The sequence below is a fragment of the Cebus imitator genome, unplaced genomic scaffold, assembly GCF_001604975.1.
Source record: "Cebus imitator isolate Cc_AM_T3 unplaced genomic scaffold, Cebus_imitator-1.0 Scaffold21, whole genome shotgun sequence".
NCBI classification, from domain to species: domain Eukaryota; kingdom Metazoa; phylum Chordata; class Mammalia; order Primates; family Cebidae; genus Cebus; species Cebus imitator.
Genome location: NW_016107336.1, coordinates 9,503,699 through 9,522,280, shown reverse-complemented (window position 1 = coordinate 9,522,280; position 18,582 = coordinate 9,503,699). Strand labels below are relative to the sequence as shown.

General features: G+C 36.1%; 1 protein-coding gene across 3 annotated transcripts in view; it reads right to left on the bottom strand.

The window, feature by feature from the left end:
• The window catches only part of LOC108299442 (programmed cell death 6 interacting protein), a 70,568-nt gene that overhangs the window by 26,677 nt on the left and 25,309 nt on the right, over window positions 1-18,582 (bottom strand). For 2 of the 3 annotated variants that reach the window (XM_017521758.2, XM_017521762.2), the window contains 4 exons: window positions 16,452-16,583; window positions 10,521-10,743; window positions 8,762-8,885; window positions 5,429-5,606 (listed from right to left, as the gene is read on the bottom strand). In XM_017521758.2, coding sequence (XP_017377247.1) covers window positions 5,429-5,606; window positions 8,762-8,885; window positions 10,521-10,743; window positions 16,452-16,583 — 657 coding nt within the window. The remainder of the gene's footprint in view (window positions 1-5,428; window positions 5,607-8,761; window positions 8,886-10,520; window positions 10,744-16,451; window positions 16,584-18,582) is intronic. The other variant, XM_017521760.2, reaches the window with a different exon arrangement.

The window sequence follows — 18,582 nt, the reverse complement described above, 5'->3', positions numbered from 1 at the left end:
AAAAAAAAAAAAGAATCCACAAAAAAAAACTATTAGAAATAATAAATTCAGCAAAGTTGCAGAATATAAAACCAGTTGTGCTTTTATATTCTAGCAATGAACAATCCAAAAAGGAAATTAGAAAACAATTCCATCTACAATAGCATCAAAAAAGAATAAAATACATAGAAGTAAGTTTAACAGAAGAGGGACAAGACGTACACTGAAAATTACAAAACAATGTTGAAACGAAAGACCTAAAAATCTGGAAAGACTTCCTGAGTTCATGGACTGAAAACTTAATATTGTTAAGCCTGGCAATTCTCCCCAAATTGAGCTAAAGATTGCATTCAATGCAATCTTTAACCTTCCAACTGCTTATTTTTGCAGAAATCAGCAAGCTGATCCTAAAATTCATATGGAATGGCAACAGACTGCAAACAGACAAAACAATCTTGCAAAAGAAGAGCAAAGTTGTAGGGCTTATACCTGTTTCAAAACTTACTACAAAGCTACAGTAGTAAAAACAATGCAGTAATGGCATAAGTATAGACATATAAGTCGTGATTTTCCAGGAAGGTGCCAAGATCATTCTCTTCAACAAATGGTGCTGGAAAAATTGAATAACTAAATGAAAAAAAAAAAAAATGAGTTGAACCCTTACCTCACATCAAAGATTTAATTCAAAAGGAATTAAACACGGAAACCTAAGAGTTAAAATTGTAAAATTCAGCCAGGTGCGGTAGCTCACACCTGTAATCCCAGCACTTTTTTTTTTTTTTTTGATACAGAGTTTTGCTCTTGCTACCCAGGCTGGAATTTAATGGTGCAATCTGGGCTCACTACAACTTTCACCTTCCAAATTCAAACGATTCTCCTGCCTCAGCCTCCCAGCACTTTGAGAGGCCAAGGCGGGCATATCACCTGAGGTTAGGAGTTCCAACACCAGCCTGACTAACATGGTGAAACCCTCTCTCTACTAAAAAATACAAAATTAGCTGGGTGCGGTGCCACATGCCTGTAATCTCAGCTACTTGGGAGGCTGAGGCAGGAAAATTGTTGAACCTGGGAGACAGAGGCTGAGTTGAGCCTAGATGGTGCCACTGCACTCCAGCCTGGGCAACAAGAGCGAAACTCTATCTCAAAAAACAAACAAATGAACAAACAAAAAACCTATAAAACTTTAAAATAACAAAGATAAGTCTTCATGACCTTAAATTTTTGGCAATGGAATCCTACATGTAACACCAAAGGCACAAGCAACAAAGGGACAGATAAATTGTACTTTATCAAAATTTAAAACTTTTCTGCATTAAAAAAAAAATACTATCTAGAGAATGAAAAGACTAGCATCCAAAATATATAAAGAACTTTTATAATTCAACAACCAAAAGACAACCTGATTTTTAAAAGGGCCAAAGACTCGAACAGACATTTCTCCAAAGAAGGCACATAAATGGCAACCAAGCACATGAAAAGATGCTCGACATCACTGATCACCAGGAAAATGCAAACCAAAACCACAATGAGATACCACTTCACACACACCAGGGTGGCTATACTTTTTTTTAATGGACAATTATAGGGTTTGGTAAGGATATGGACAAACTGGAACCCTCACACACTGCTGGTAGAAATGTAAAATGGTGCAACAACTGTGGAAAAGAGTTTGGCAGTTCCTCAGAAAGCTAAATTTAAACTCAGCTAATAACGCAGCAACTGCTCCCAGTTATATCCCCAAGAAAATTAAAAACAGATATTCAAACAAAAACTTGTACATATATAGCAGCCTTACAATAGTCTCCCCTTATCCATGGTTTTGCGTTCTGTAGTTTCAGTTATGAGGTCAACCATGGTCTGAAAATATTAAATGAAAAATCTCAGAAATAAACAGTTCACAAGTTTTAAATTGTACACAGTTCTGGACAGTGTTAATGAAACCTCTTGCTCCTGTTCCTCTTGCCTGGGTTATTAATCATCTCTTCATCAAGTGTATCCGTTTTGTATATACTATCTGCCAGTGAGTCACTTAGAAGCCATCTTTATCATCAGATTTAAAAAAACAGAAAACATTAAGGTTCACTACTATCCAAAGTGTCAGGCCTCCACTGGAGGTCATGGAACATATTCCCTGCAGATAACGGGGGGGACTACTATATGTGGAACTGTCAAAAAGTGGAAAGAACCCAAATATCCATTAACTGAGGAAAAGATAAACAAAATACAGTATAACAGTACAATTAGTGAGTCATAAAAAGAAATGCAGGACTGATACATGCTAAAACATAGATGAACCTTAAAAACATTATGCTAAGTAAAAAAAGCCGAACTCAAAAGACCACATATTGTATGATTTCACTTATATGAAATGTCCAGAAGACATTTCAATAAATCCATAGAGGCAGAAATTAAATTAGTGTTTGGCAAAAGCAGGGGAAAAAGGAGAACGAGGAGACACTGTTTATGGGTGTGGGATTTCTTTTAGGGGGATGATACACAACACTGTGAATATACTGAAAACCACTGAAACATACACTTTAAGGAAGTTAATGGAAAATTTTCCATTATGTGAATTTTACCAAAAAAAATAAAAATAAAAACCCACATACAGTCGTAAGATACATACAGGCGAGTTTTTAAAATAGGAGTTAGAATCTTAGAAATGGCTGGGTGCGGTGGCTCACGCCTGTAATCCCAGCACTTTGGGAGGCTAAAGCAGGCAGATCACCTGAGGTCAGGAGTTTGAGACCAGTGTGGCCAACATGGCGAAACCCTGTCTCTACTAAAAATACAAAAATTAGCCAGGCTTGATGGCAGATGCCTGTAATCCCAGCTACTCGGGAGGCTGAGGCAAGAGAATCACTTGAACCCAGGAGGAAGAGGTTGAAGTGAGTGGTGACCACACCATTGCACTCCAGCCTGGGCTACTGAGTTAAGACTCAGTCTCAAAATAAACAAAAAAAATCTTAGAAACGAAAAAGATCAATAAAATTAATACCAGCAAAGCCACTCAATAGAATGGCTGAAGAATGTTTAAAAACACAGCTGAATAGCCTATTAATGAGCTAGAAGGTTGGCCTGAGATAGTCTCCCTGAAAGAAGAACAAGAGCACAAAGAGAAAATGTTAAAGATATGTTAAGTGATAAGTAGAGCTGATACTATCAATCTAAAAGAAATTCATGAGGACATTATGGAAAGAATGGACAAAGAGGAATGACTGAACAAACAGAACCCATGGATAGGGAGCTAAGATTTAAAGATCCTAAGTATGATAAATTATGATTTAAAAAAAACTAGTAGACACTTGAAATTTATCAAAATCAAGACCAAAACAAAATTTCTACAAGCTACCAGAAATGAACAACTTACTTCATAACTTACAACTTACTTAAAAAATCAGATTCTCAGCCGGGGGTGGTGGATCATGCCGGTAATCCCAGCACTTTGGGAGGCTGAGGCAGGTGGATCCTGAGGTCAGGAGTTCAAGACCAACCTGGCCAAGATGGTGAAACCCCATCCCTACTGAAAATACAAAAATTAGCTGGGCATGGTGGCACACGCCTGTAATCCCAGCTACTCAGGAGGCTGAGGCAGAGAACTGCTTAAACCCGGGAAGCAGAGGTTACAGTGAGCCGAGATTGCACCACTACACTCCAGTCTGGGCGACAGAGCAGGACTCTGTCTCAAAAACAAAAAAAATCAGATTCTCCAAGCACAAATGACAGAATAATAGTAACCCTAATCCAAAATGCTGTTAGGAACATCAAATAAGATAAATAAAAGTACCTCATATTAAGATAAACAGACTTATGCATGAACGCCAATGTATTTCCTCAATTATAAGTTTTCACATTAATATTTCTAAAGATGCTTCTCACAACTGACACATTAGGCAACATTTCTATCAAAAAAAAAAATTTATAAAACCAAACACGCATATTCCAATTACTAGCAACTTAAAATCAAGAAAATGCAGTAATATTAATATTATATAACTACTAGGTAGTACACACAAGTAAATTCCACTTCACAACTATCTTTTGGGCTAACTACTATTCACCCCATTTTTTTTGGATGATCAACTGAAATATGAAGATGTTAAGTACTTTACCCAAAGTCACAGGTAGGTTTAAGAGCTGGGAATCAAATCCAAATAAAACTCTACATTCTGAGTCCTTAACCACTGAATTATGTGTAAACTACAATTTGCTAATTGTCCCCAGACTGCTTTTCTTTTGATGTGTTATGCCTACAGTTCTTAGTGTTTGTCTCTTCCCTCACTATGAGACAATTACTTCCTGCTGCTGTCACTTGTCTGTGGTCTTACACAATATTCTCTACTTTCTTCTCCCTATGTCTAATAATTTCTAATGTCCTTTCAGTGAAACACCAGATCACATGCTTGTTTACCCACAAATCAACAGATTTTAAAGAACTATAAGGTACAGCAGTGTTTGTCAAATTTTAATAGACACACACAAGTTACTTGGGAATCCTGTTAAAATTCAGATCCTGATACAGTCAGTCTGAGATGGGGCCTGAGATTCTGCATTTTTACAAGTACAACACGGAAAAGCTTTAGTACTGAACTACGTAATACCAATTCTGTTCTCTTTTTTCTGTTTATTGACTATGACTACACACATAAGGTCGGTGAATGTTAACGGTGTAATTAATACAGAACCCCTCATAAATAGCAGCTTTCTCAAGCCAACAATGCAGTCAATTTCCACCTTAACCTTTTTCAAAAGTTGATTTGGATTGAAAGGTGAATAACAGTTACCACCTGTCATCACAACAGTTATAGTAACTACAATATACCATCATCATAATAGTAATATAATAGTAATAATAGCTGTAACTTATTAAAGCATATCCTATATGTCCAAACGCTAGGCATCTTACTGTTTTAGCTTACTTAATTCTCTAAATAACCCTGGAAGGTAAATATTCTCATTCACAAGATTCACACTCTCTTAAGTACTCTGCCCCTGCCCCAAAGTACTTGGAAATGGTATAAATACAATATCCTCCGAAAGTTAACTGAAAAATCGAAACATCATAGATTAAAGCATTGATAAGAGAAGTTATCTGAAAGAGATAACATGACTCCTAAACTAGCAAAAGCCCATATAACCAGTCAAATGTATTTACAGCTAAAGAAAGAAACTTTATCAGAGGGAAGGGGCAAAAGCACTATAAAAAGAGAATAACACTGGCAAACAGCTTTAGCCAAAAGAACTGTAAAGAATATTTCACTCCTATTAATAAAATGCCATCTCTACTAGAAAATGGATACAGTGACTTATAAATCATTTGATGGCCTAACCTCCTTTGTCTAATTTCCATGATCACCAAGAAAGCTGATCTGCCTATGTATAAAATAAATTAATAATTACAAAAACTTTGAACAGTTTACACTTGAAAAACAAATCTTTTAAAACATACCTCATCTAGGATTTCTCTATTTCGTTGCAGTAATTCAGGCAGTTCTTTAATCAACTGATCAACAGTCTGGATGCCTCCCTGTTCAATCACAGACCTTGACTTAGTCAATATAGACTGAGGTACAGTGTCTCCAGACACATCTTCAATTGCTGCTGGAAGATTAAGGGAAGCTAGCACCCTGAAAAAATGAGATACCATGTTATGCTGAAGACTAAAATAATTTAAAATAACTCCTCATCAATATTTAATTTAATCTTCTATAACCAAATCAACAGCAATGGAGTTAGCACCCAGAAAAACTGGATAAGCCCTATCAATGAAAAAAAAAAGCAAAGATAAAAGGAAAAGACAACAACAACAACAACAAAATCCATGATTGATAAACAAAAATCAAAAAAATTAAGTTCACAATTCAGAATTAAAAGCCAAAAAATAGGCCGGGTACGGTGGCTCACGCCTGTAATCCCAGCACTTTGGGAGGCCAAGGCAGGCAGACCACCTGAGGTAGAGTGTTTGAGACTAGACTGCTCAACATGGTGAAACCCCATCTGAGCATGGTGGCAGGCACATGTAATCCCAGCTACTCAGGAGGCTGAGGCACGAGAATCACTTGAACCCAGCAGGCGGAGGTTGCTGTGAGCCAAGATCATGCCACTGCACTCCAGCCTGGGAAAGAGAGTGAGATACCATCTCAAAAAAAAAAAAAAAAACCAAAAAAAAAAAAAAAAGCCGAAAAATAAGAAAAACGATGACCACATTAAAATATATTAGGTATCGTTGGCTTACAGTTCAAACTTCTTTCAGTCTAAGTAATAAGAAGTCAAACATTCTATCCTAAAAAAGCAGTCTTTTTTCACACTTCGGATTGTTACAGCATCACTAACAAGTCAGAAACAATAACCAAAATAGTTACTTTTTTTTTTTTTGCTCTCTTTCAGCAGAAACAAGAGTTATAATTTCACATCATCTAGGCAAAATGTCAATAGAACATAGATGATCTACGTATTCATTACAGAATCTTCATCTGTTCTCAGTTTTATGGCACATTAACAATTCATCAGTTATTGCATTTACATAATGGGGAAAGAAGGAACATATACCTAACTACTACGTAAAGACAAAAAGGCAAATGAAGTGATGTAATACAATGAACTCCTCAGAAAATAAGCTCTGTAAAATCTTACACTGCCTGTTAATCATATGCTAGAGTAAACTTACATTCCTTTCTGGTTAAAGAAAAATGATGGTAAAATCCATGCATTAATCAAAACTAAAAACACAAAAAGGCAAGCCAACTACAAGAGAAATACAGCTGGCCCTTGAACAACACAGATTTGAACTACATGAGTCCATGTATATGTGGATTTTCCTTCACCTCTGCCACCTCTAAAACAGCAAGACCAACTCTCCTTCCTCCTCTTCCTCACCCTACTCAACATGGAAACAACAAGGATAAAGACCTTTATGATGATCCATTTCCATTTAATCGTAGTAAACAGATTTTCTCTTCCTTATTATTTTCTTAATAACATTTTTTCTCTAGCTTACTTTACTATAAGAATATAGCATATAATACATATACAAAAATATGTGTTAATTGACTTCATGTTATCGGTAAGACTTCTAGTCAACAGTAGGCTATTAGTTAACTTTTGGGGACTCAAAAGTTATATGCTGATTTGACTGTACAGGGGACCCAGCACTTCTATGTTATTCGAGGGTCAACTATATTCTCAATTATATGTATCTGACAAAGGACTTCTTTAAAGATTAAGAAAAACTCAGTTTTAAAAATTGGGAAAAAGATTTCAATAGACCCTTTACAGAAGGTATATGAATGTCTAGTAAGCATATGAAAAGTTGCTTAATACCATTAGTAATTAAGGTAATGCAAATTAAACCACAATGAGATACTGCTACACACACACTAAAATAGCTAAAACTAAAAAGACTTGACAGTATTAACTACTGGTAAGGATGCAGAACAACTGTATTTCTCAAACAGTGCAGATAGGGATATAAAATGGAACAACCGCTTTGGAAAACAACCTGGGAAATTTCATATAAAATTAAATATGCTAACCATACAACTTAGGAATTCCACTCCGAGGTATTTACCCAAGAGAACTAAAATATGTCCACACAAAGATTTATACATGAATGTTCATAGAAACTGAAATGACCATCAACAGGTGAAAGAATTAGCAAACTGTTCTATAACCATGAACTGGAATACTGCTCAGCAATAGAATCAAACTGATACACATAATATAGATAAATCTCAAAAACAGTAGCTAAGTGAAAAAAGCAAAACACATTTAAAGTATATACTGTATATACTGTAAGTACTGCATATGTATATACTGTAATAATGTAATATACTATATTACTGTACATGCTAAAATGTACATGTATTTTAAATTGTATAAAAAGTAAAACTAACCTAATAATGACAAGGAGGAGATCAACAGTGGCCAGGGGCCAACAGAAGAAGGACTAAAGGGAAAGGTGCATGAGAGAATTTTTCAGGGTAATAGTAGTGTTCTCTATCTTATTCATAGTGGTGGTTACATGGGTATCATGTATCAAGACTAACTGAATAGCCAGGCGTGGTGGCTCATGTCTGTAATCCCAGCATTTTGGGAGGTCAAGGCAGGAGGATCACTGAGCCCAGAGTTCAAGACTAGCCTAAGAAACGAAGTGAGATCTCATCTCCACAAAAAAATTAAAAAATTAGCCAGATGTAGTGGTTTGCACCTGTGGCCTCAGCTACACAGGAGGCTGAGACAGGAGGACTGCTTGAGCTCAGAAGGTTGAGACTGCAGTGAGCCATGTTTATACCACCGCACTCCAGCGTGGGTGACAAAGCAAGACCCTATCTCAAAAATAAATAAATAAATGTATATACACAAACACACACACTCATACACATATAATAGTTGAACTGTATACTTAGATTGGGTATATTTTATGCATGCAAAATTTTTTAGATCAATGAATTATCTTCTTAGTATTCAATCCATCAGAAACAAAAATTGGTTCAGAACACTAAGCGTACCATTTATCTTAGTTCATTTCTACTTCTCATTCCCCCCAAATAAACATTTTTTAAAATACAAATTTCTAGTTAAATATCCTCACCTTGTTTCTATAATTTCTTCCAACTATATTTGCTAGAGCTTCATAAATACAGTGTTCCCCAATAAATGGTTGTAAGTGTGTAATTTTCTATTTTATATACCCTTGACATTTAGCTCTAAGCTCAGAAACTAAAATGTTCTTAAAGAACAATCAAATGGTAAACTTTAGGCTCTAAAATTAAGCTCTACCTACCCATTTGCCAAAGTGGTGGCTTCTCTCATCTGAGCAATGGATCTGTTAACCAAGTCAGCTTTCCTCTGATTATAGGCAGCCAAAGACTGCTGTACTGACACAGGAACCATCTTCTCAAACAGATCTAAAATTAGGAAGAGAAATTACAACAAAATTTTAAGACAAAAACCCAAACTGTAAAAGTGACTGTTCATATTTTCTAATATTCATAGTCTATAAATATTTAATATTTAAAGATCAAAATATCAGCAGTCTATTTAGATTTAAAAATCAAAACTAATTCAGTAGTGAAAGCACAATTATAAAGGGAATTTTTAGATCACTACATTCATGGACAATGGCAACAATGAGAAGTTTCTTCTTTGAACTTAAATTTTCTTTTACTTTTTCAGGTGTGTTCATCACTGAGTTTGAGGGATCTTCAGTGACGCTGTTCATTTGTCAATTAAATTGACTGAGTGGGGGGGCCAGGTACAGTGGCTCAGGCCTGTAATCCCAGCACTTTGGGAGGCCAAAGCAGGCAGATCACCTGAGGTCAGGAGTTCAAGACCAGTCTAGTCAACCTGGTGAAACCCCATCTCTATTAAAAATACAAAAATTAGAGTGCATGGTGGTAGGTGCCTGTAGTCCCAGCTACTTGGGAGGCTGAGGCAGGAGAATCACATGAGGTGGAGGTTGCAATGAGCCGAGATCATACCACTGCGCTCCAGCCTGGGCAGCAGATCAAGACTCCATCTCAAAAAAAAGAAAAAATTGACTAAGTAGGTCAAAGCAGCAGGATTGCATTTCTGGCTCCAACACTTCCTAGCTATGTGACCTTGAGCAAATTATTTAACCACTCTGTGCATCAGTATCCTCATGAAATAGGAATAACAGTACCCATTTCAGGGCACTTGTTGTGAAAACTAATGAGCTAATATTTGTAAAATGCTTAAAAGAGTACCTAGCACATGGTAAAAACTTTGTGTTTGCTAAATGAACATATAATCACCCTTTCCCAGTAACAGAATGTTATCCTTGGGATCTCAGCTAGAGGCTGCCACCTATTGTATACATCTACAATATAATAACATTTATTTATCTCATACAAATAACACTTTAGAGGTTTACATGTTTAAAGAAATATTTGTGTGGGTTTTTGCTGTTTTTTTTTTTTTTAAGAGGGATCTCACTCTGTCACCCAGGCTGGAGTACATTGGCACCATCTCAGCTCACTGCAACCTCCACCTCCCGGGCTCAAGCGAGCCTCCCACCTCAGCCTCTGGAGTAGCTGAAACCACAGGCATGCACCACCATGCCCGGTTAAATTTTGTATGTTTTGGTAGAGACAGGGTTTCACCAGTTGCCCAGGCTGGTCTTGAACTCCTGAGCTCAAGCAATCTACCCGTCTCAGATTCCCAAAGTGTTAGGATTACAGGAGTGAGCCATCACACCCAACTATATTTGTTTATTTTTAATGGCAGCATCTTAAATAACAAATGTTATGTTAACAAAATGACAAGTGCTACAATCTTAATCAAACACACAGTTTCAAGTCTTCTAACTATCGTATACTTTATATATGCTTTATTATCATTTACTTTCCATCTTAACATTGCACTAACGACACAATACAATATTTATTCTCATATTCCTTTTAAACAAGATGAATGCAAATTATATTCAGAGCATACAATAGCAATTATGTGATTTTTAGCTAGGAAAAACAAAGCAAACTGGAGAAAAATAAGATTAAAGTGTGTCTGAATAACTGACATACCAGTAAATTTCTGACTGATGGGTACATTGACTGGGGTAGACTTCACAAGTGTGGCTTTGCCAATAGGATCTAGATCTTTAAGGTCTGGAACTCGATCATGATAAATGAAGTCATTATCCTTCTTTGCTGCAGTAAGGGCACGATTGATTTTGTCAGAAAAATCCTTCACATTAACGTATTCATCATAGCGAGATGCCACTGTTTTAATCAGTTCTGCTGCATGCTAAAAAGAAAAATGTCAACAACAAAAAAGAGGAAGATGATTTTCTTTCTCTTTCCCCACCAAATAAAAAAGCATAAAAAAAAAAAAAAAAAAAAAAAAAAAAAAAAAAAAAAACAAAACTTTAATTTGAAGACTTGCATTTCCAGCAATGTGGCTGACAGGAGAACCTGGAAATTCTCCCATCACAAAATACCTGAAAACTGAAGGATGATACATAGCAGCCATCCCTACAAACACACAGGTGAATTATCAAGGTAATAAAAGAAATCCATGGGCCAGTGAATATAAACTGACATTGAAAAAAGCTGGCTGTTGGGTTTTTTTTTTCCTTCTTTTTTTGAGACAGAATCTCACTCTGTGATGCCCAGGCTGAAGCACCGTGGCTCAATCTCAGCTCACTGTAACCTCCATCTCCTGGGTTCAAGCAATTCTCCCACCTCAGCCTTCCAAGAAGCTGAAATTACAGGTGTGCATCACCATGCCAAGCTAATTTTTGTATTTTTTGGTAGACATGGCGTTTCATCATATTGGCCAGGCTGGCCTCTAACTCCTGACCTCAACTGATCTGCCCACCTCAGCCTCCCAAAGTGCTGGAATGACAGGCGTGAGCCACTGAGCCCAGCCTGGCTGTTGGGTTATTTCTATACCCAAATAATTAACAATTAAAACTTACTAAAGGCCCTCATGGAGACCCGAGACAAGGGTCTTGAAACCACACAACACAGAGAATTGAGATGCACCTCTTTCACTCTTTCACTCTTTCACATGAAGGCAGGAACCTCAAAGGGCCTAATTCTCAGTGAAAGAGTGGATCTGAAATAAATTACTCAACACCACAAGAAGAGAACAACATATCAACACCAGTAAGAAATTTTTTTTAAAGTTTGGCCTTATAAAAAAATGAACATAAGCCTCATACAAATTTAAATAGTATTAGGTATACTGACATCATATAAAATAGACAATAAGACCAAAAGTATTCTTAGGGTTAAATTTAATACATAATCTTTTAATATTTGCCAATTTGCCAGAAAGACATAAAATTTCTTACATTTTATATGTAATAGTATCTATATAAACAATTACAATGAGAAATTGATACATCTACCCATAATCAAAGTGGAAGATTTTAACAAGTCTGTCTCAGCAATGGCTGGACCAGATAAAAAATATGTAAGATTATAGAAGATTTGAGCAACACGATTAACGAGCTTGGTTTACCAGACATAGAGAACGCCAGACTCCACAAATAGAGAATATATTATATTTCTTAGGCATATAGAAAGCATCTGTAATTATACAATGACCAGATGAGGAGATAAGGCAAGTCTAAAACACCAAAATTATAAGAATAAAAAAATGGTTTCATACTAGAAAATCTACTTACGTAATTCTCCAAAATAAGTTAAAAAATCAAATTTCTCCATAGATGTTGAAAAAATATTTGACAAAATTCAATATTCTTGATTTTTTTTTTAATCTTAGTGAAACAGAAATATCCTTAACATGATAAAAATCTTAACCTCCAAAGCTGGTATCATCCTTAGAGAAACAAAGATAACTAAAACAAAACAAAAGCTAACCTTCGGTGTAAACTAGGAAATGAGAAATTGCACAAATTTAAATCACTTTTTAAATCTGTAAATCAAATTTGATTTGTAAATGTGGTTGAACACTCCCCCAAATAGCAAAAACTAGTACCAGAACCACTGGCACGCTATACACATGGGGAAAAAAGAGAAGTGCTAAGGGGGCCACCCTGAGTTGAAACTACTTTAAGAAAATCTGAAAACAATAAAAAAGGATGAGAAAACCTTGCCAGGTGATGGTAAAGGCAAAGCGAACTGGCCCCTATCATGCCACCAGATAACCACAGAAAAAAATGTGATACTGAGGGGCCTCATTCCAAGAAAGCTGCTGAGAAAAAAAGTAGACAGATTAACTAAAAAGACAGGGCTGCTAGAGGAAGCAGAAAAGAGAAAACAGAAGAGTAGGGAGGGAGAAGAAAGGGCATAAGCACTCAGAAAATACCAGCAAAATATAAACCTTAAAAGTAGATGCATCAACTTGAAACGCAAAGGCTGTGAGGAATTCAGGGAAGCACAGGTACAGAAGTAGTGGGATTCTTCCTAATCCAGGGTGGGCTTTGAGAGCCAGAGAGGTGGACTTCGGGAGGGAGCCCTTAACACAATGATGCTTGTAAAGCAAAACCTGCCCATTCCCTTGCACAGGAAACATCAGCAAGATCAATGTCTTCAAACACAAGTAACTGAAAAGGAAGCTCATCTCTCAATACAAAAAAAAAAGTAAGAAAAAAATGAAAACAAGCAATATATCCTTCCAGTAGATAATGAAAGCTCATCAAAGAAATATTGCTGCAGTACAGATATATTTATATATTGCTACTGGCAATCACATTTCTATTAATTTAAGATATACTTGCTGCTATGTACTGAACTGTCTTCCCCAAATATCGTATTTTGAATCCCTAACTCTAATGTGATAGTATTTGAACATGGGGGGTCTTTGAAAATAATGGGGTTTATATGAGGTCATGAAGGTGGGGCCTCATAGGGGATTAGTGCCCTTACAAGAAGAGACACCAGACGGCTTGCTCTCGCTGTTCACCGTATGAGGACACAGAGAGAAGACCATCTGTAAATCTCACCAGAATATGACCATACTGGCCACCCTGGGCTTGGACTTCCAGGCTCCAGAAGTATAAGAAAATAAATTTCTGTTGTTTAAACCACCCAGTCTATGGTTTTCTTATGGCAGCCTAAGCTAAGACACCTGCTGAAGTCAAAATGACTTGTGTACGTTGATTTTTTACTGTAGCATTCTTTACAATAGTGAATCTTGGAAACATGCAAGTATCCAGCAATAGGAGACAGCAATAAACTGTGGTGAAGTACAATGCAGCTCTAAGGATGGTCTCTCTATTGCTGAATTAAGATGTCAAGGTCTTCAGGACACATTGTTATACGGGAAAAGAAGGTGTACAACACTGTATATATTAACAGTGTACTACCACTTCGGTAAGAATGAGAAGTGAGAATGTGCAGAGAGAGAGAGAGAGAGAGAGAGAGTGAGAGTGTGTGTGTGTGTGTGTGTGTGTGTGTGTGTGTGTATTTGCTTCTATTTCAAAGAAAGAAAGAAAAAGCAAGAAACTAATGGAACATAACTATAGGGCAGTGGGAATAAAGGATTTTTGCCAATTTTATTTTGAAAAATTTCAAGCCCACAAAATAATTACCTAGGTTCAACAATTACCACTTTGCCACATTTGCTTTATCTATTCCTTTCCCATACACACACATAATCATGTACCTTTTTTTCTTTTATTGCAGAACTATCTGAAACTGAAGTTAGATGCTATAAGCCCTCATTCCTAAACACCTCAGCAAGTATTCTCCTAATTAGGACAATCTCCTTAATATCTACAACCTACTATCATAACAAAGAAAACAAACAATACTTTCACAAAACCAGATTTAGTCTTGCTAAGTCCCTCATTAACGAGTTAAATAAATCTTTGACATGTAGTCATTCTATATGTCATGTTTTTACATGTGTGTCTATATCTGTGTGTTTCTGTATCTTTTTGAAAACTGTACTGCATCATCTTTGAAGATCCACCAAAATGAACTAGAAGATCCATCTTCTGGGGCCACATAAACTGCACTGTTCAAGAAATACAACTCACGAGCTGTATTAAGCTCAGGTACAATTTTTCTTGGCCCTAGAAGTGATTCTAACCAGTAATTTTACACCTTTGCTGCCATTTTATCTATCGTTTTGATTTTCTTGACTGTGATTTTATTTTCATTTCTGGTTTGCACAAGACCAGTAAGTTATTTCTCTTTGCTAGTAGCTATAACTAGAAAGCTGGTTTAAGGCCGGGAGAAACCCGTCTCTATGAAAAAGAAAAAAAGAAAGCTAGTTCAATAGTGTGACCTCCTAATGATCTCTGTCAGAATCACAGAGTATTATCCTCTACTGAGTGAGAAACTATAGAGAATATACTTTATTGGTCAACTTCTTGTCTGTTTGCTCTGTTTGCCTTCTCAGAAGCTCAAATCAAGTAAAAAATATTTCATGCCTACAGGAAAGAAGAACTGCTCTTTAAAATATGGATCATTGAGTGTGTTCTGTGTTAACTTTTTTTTTGAGAAGGTTGTCACTACATTGTCCAGGCTGGCCTCAAACTACTAGCTTCAAACAATCCTCCCACCTCAACTTCCTGAGTAACTGGACTACAGGCAGGTGCCATCACACTCAACTTCTGTCTTAACTTTTAACCTATGACTAAAGCTGTAAAACTAAAGCTATAAAATCTATGTATTTATAACTGAGGAAAAGTCTTTACCTCCCACTGTGTGAATTTGAAATAGTTTCATTTTTTTCAGGGGTACTTAAAAGCGAGATTAAATTTCAAAAGGAGTTCCTTCTCTGACTGATTTACAGAGACTAAATATGGGCTTACTTTAATTTCCAGAAACTAGAAAATAAAGAAACTAAACTTATAATTTAAATATGCTAGCTTTAAAAAAAAAGAATCCTTCCCACAAATTCCTTGCTCAAAATCATTTTTATATATGAATCTAAGTTACTGTAATCAAAGTGGAGCCCCAGACAAATCTAGGTTCGATTTTTTTTAAAAGCCTCTCTCTGATTTGGTCACTGTGAGATTGTTTTCTCATGAAAAGTCTAATTAATCTGAAACCCCTAAACAACATTTCCATTGCTATGGTCTGAATGTGTCCCCAGAAGTTCACGTTTCCCCAATGCCACAATATTGGGAGATGAGGGCATAAGAAGTGATTAGGTCAAGAGGCCTCTGCCCTCATGAATGGGTTAATGTCATTATCATGGGAGAGGGTTAGTTATCAAGAGAGTGGCTTTGTTAAACAGGTCGGCTCTCTCTTACTCACTAGCACTCTCTTGCTCTTCTAACTTTCACCAAAGGTGACACAGCACAAAGGCCCTCACCAGAGCCAGCACCTTGATATTGGACTTCCCAGCCTTCAGAACTGTGACAAATTTCTGTTCTTTATCAATTACCAGTCTGTGTATTCTGCTATAACAGCACAAAATGAACCAAGAAATCCACAGTATCTTCTAATAATCAGTCCATATTTAAACTTCCCTAACTCAAATGCCCTAAGTCATCTTCCTATCCTCTACCTACCAATACTCAAAATACAAACAACTCATACAAACAGCTCTTGCTCCTGCTGGCAAGTTGCCTCAGGTGCCACAAGGTCACACCCAATACCAGCAGTATGAATACAACTGCATAGAAGGTCCTCTGTCGTTTACAAGATATATATATATGCACACACACATATCTCCACTGTCCTCAAGTTGTGGAAGTATATGCCCCGGTTTAGACAAAGACCAGGCCACAAGTTAAACACTGCACATACTCCTGGATCATGGCAATTAATTTAGAATTATTGTTACATTAAAACAAACATGGATAAAAAGGAGAATTGAATGTAAATTTTGCATGAATGTTTTTAGATAAAATATGAGACCTCAAAAAAACATTTAGTAGATAAAGTCTAAAGATAAAAACAATCACCTGTCTCTCTGATAGGGGTGATGAATGGGAAAAATTTTTATGGGCAAACTTGGAAATCTCACTAGGGAAAAAAACAGAGATCCAAGTTAGTTACTTAAGTATTTATTACCAAGAGACTCACCTGTAACCTTGCAATCTCCTCTCCAAATTTCTTCTGCTGTTTTGCCAGGATAGACTGATGGTACTCAGCATTGGCCTGCATGATACAGTGCTTTGCAGCCAAGACAGGGAACACCTCCTGGAAATAAAAATACTGACCAGGGGAGAGTCCAACCACACAAACCACCACAGACAACACGGGATGCAGGAAGAAAAAGGAAAAGAAGACAGAAATTAGAATCACCCCATTAATGGTTTAGAGATAGGTTAGTCATCAGGTGTAAACAGAGAAGACGACATGATTTTGTGTGGATTGAAATCTACGAATCAAATTTTTTTCTTCCAATCAAAATTAAGGGGTTTTTTTTAACTGTTAACTGAAGCCAATTTAGACTTTTATAATTCTCTTTAATTGATCCATGAAGTCAACATTTTGTTTACAAAAAGAAAGAAAAGCATGCATTATTAGAAAGAGAAGTAGAATGGACATTCACAGAGGAACACCAAAGACAGGGCTTTAGAAGCTTTCTTATGAGCCCTTACCCACCCTGTAGAGTTAACTAAACCATCACTACTCACATATACTAATGAAATTGCTCTATAGCTGACTGTTTCATCATGTTTAAAGGAAAAAACACAGTAAATTTTCACTTAAATTCATATCCTAGGAGGGTTCTTAATAATTTTAGCCATACAAAAATGACTTAGTATCATAGATACACTAATATTTCAGTATCATATACTCAAAAACATATCATAGACAAATGCATTAAGAATATGACCAATAATATGATAAAGTATTACTCTGCCTATTTGTTTTAAAAATAATTCCAGTCAAAATTAATTTTAAAAGATCCAAAGACAAAAAGCAGGAAAGCAATTATGCCAGTAGTGGCTCTTCCAAAATGCCAAATCCTAACCTGCAACCTCACTGCTTTTAGGAAGTATATGATATTTAAAAATCCAAGAAATTAGGCTAGACAATCACTGTCTAGTCAAAAATTGCAAGAGAATAAAAAATTGAATTACTACCTTGTGTGCTTTCCTGTCTCCTAGGGAATAATTTCCTATCTTCCTGGATCACTACTTGCAGATATTTCAGTTTTATAACTAGAATATGAAAATACCTTATGAGCTTTATTAGTAAAAAGAAAAAAATAAAAGACATCTAAATTTCAAACTACACTCATGCCAGTTCTCAGGGTAAGGCTGGAGCAACTTGGTTCTGAAACAGGAGATTTTCAAGGAATACCAGGAATGCTGCAGAGGTAGCTTCCAAGTCTTTGTAGGTGACATTCTTCTCTCCATGACAGGACTGAACTAATGGCCCAACAGGATGTAACGGTACACTGTGCAGCTGAACATGAGGTCTTTCAGATGAAAAAAACATGAGAGGAGATCCCAAGTCTCTTTTTAAGAGGAAGCATATTAATACCCAAGAGTCCTGGGCAAATTTCTACTAGGTTCTTGCTGTATCTTAAATCTCCAGGAATCTTCACATTAACTCTTTATTGATCATTTTCTAAGTACTACTGATGCACTTATGTGTATTTTTACTTTACCCCCAAGTTGTCTGCAATTTTTTAATGTACAAATAATCCTGAATATGACTTATAAATCAATAAATTCCCCTACTAAAAAAAAATATATAACAAATAGCATATGCAGTCATATGGTATATGATACCATATGATGAAACTAATTCCTTGAACATTTCTGAAGGAGAATAGTTGAAACATATATTTCACTCAAACTTTAAGTTTTCTTTATTAATCATTCCAAATCTACTTGTTAGTCATTTGCTTTGTCATTAACAAATGATCATCACTGAATAGTCTTTTCAATTGTCACTTCAGAAAGGTTTACATTAAAACATTATACTTCCTGTGATATGTGGTTTAAGATGGTTGCTTTTCCTTAGCTGTCCATTAGCAGCCCAATTTTTTATCCCTGTTGGCAAAACTTAATTCTAATCAAAGTATCAGATGAATTTGTTAAGTTTTCTTTTCCTTTTTTCTTTATGTCTGTTTTTGCGCTTTAAGACTCATCTTTAAGAAAACAGGACAATAATTAAAAGTGTGAATAATCAACATGCTCAAGTATACATGCTTGTACCAAACCACCAATGATTCAGAACTACACAAAGCCTCGAT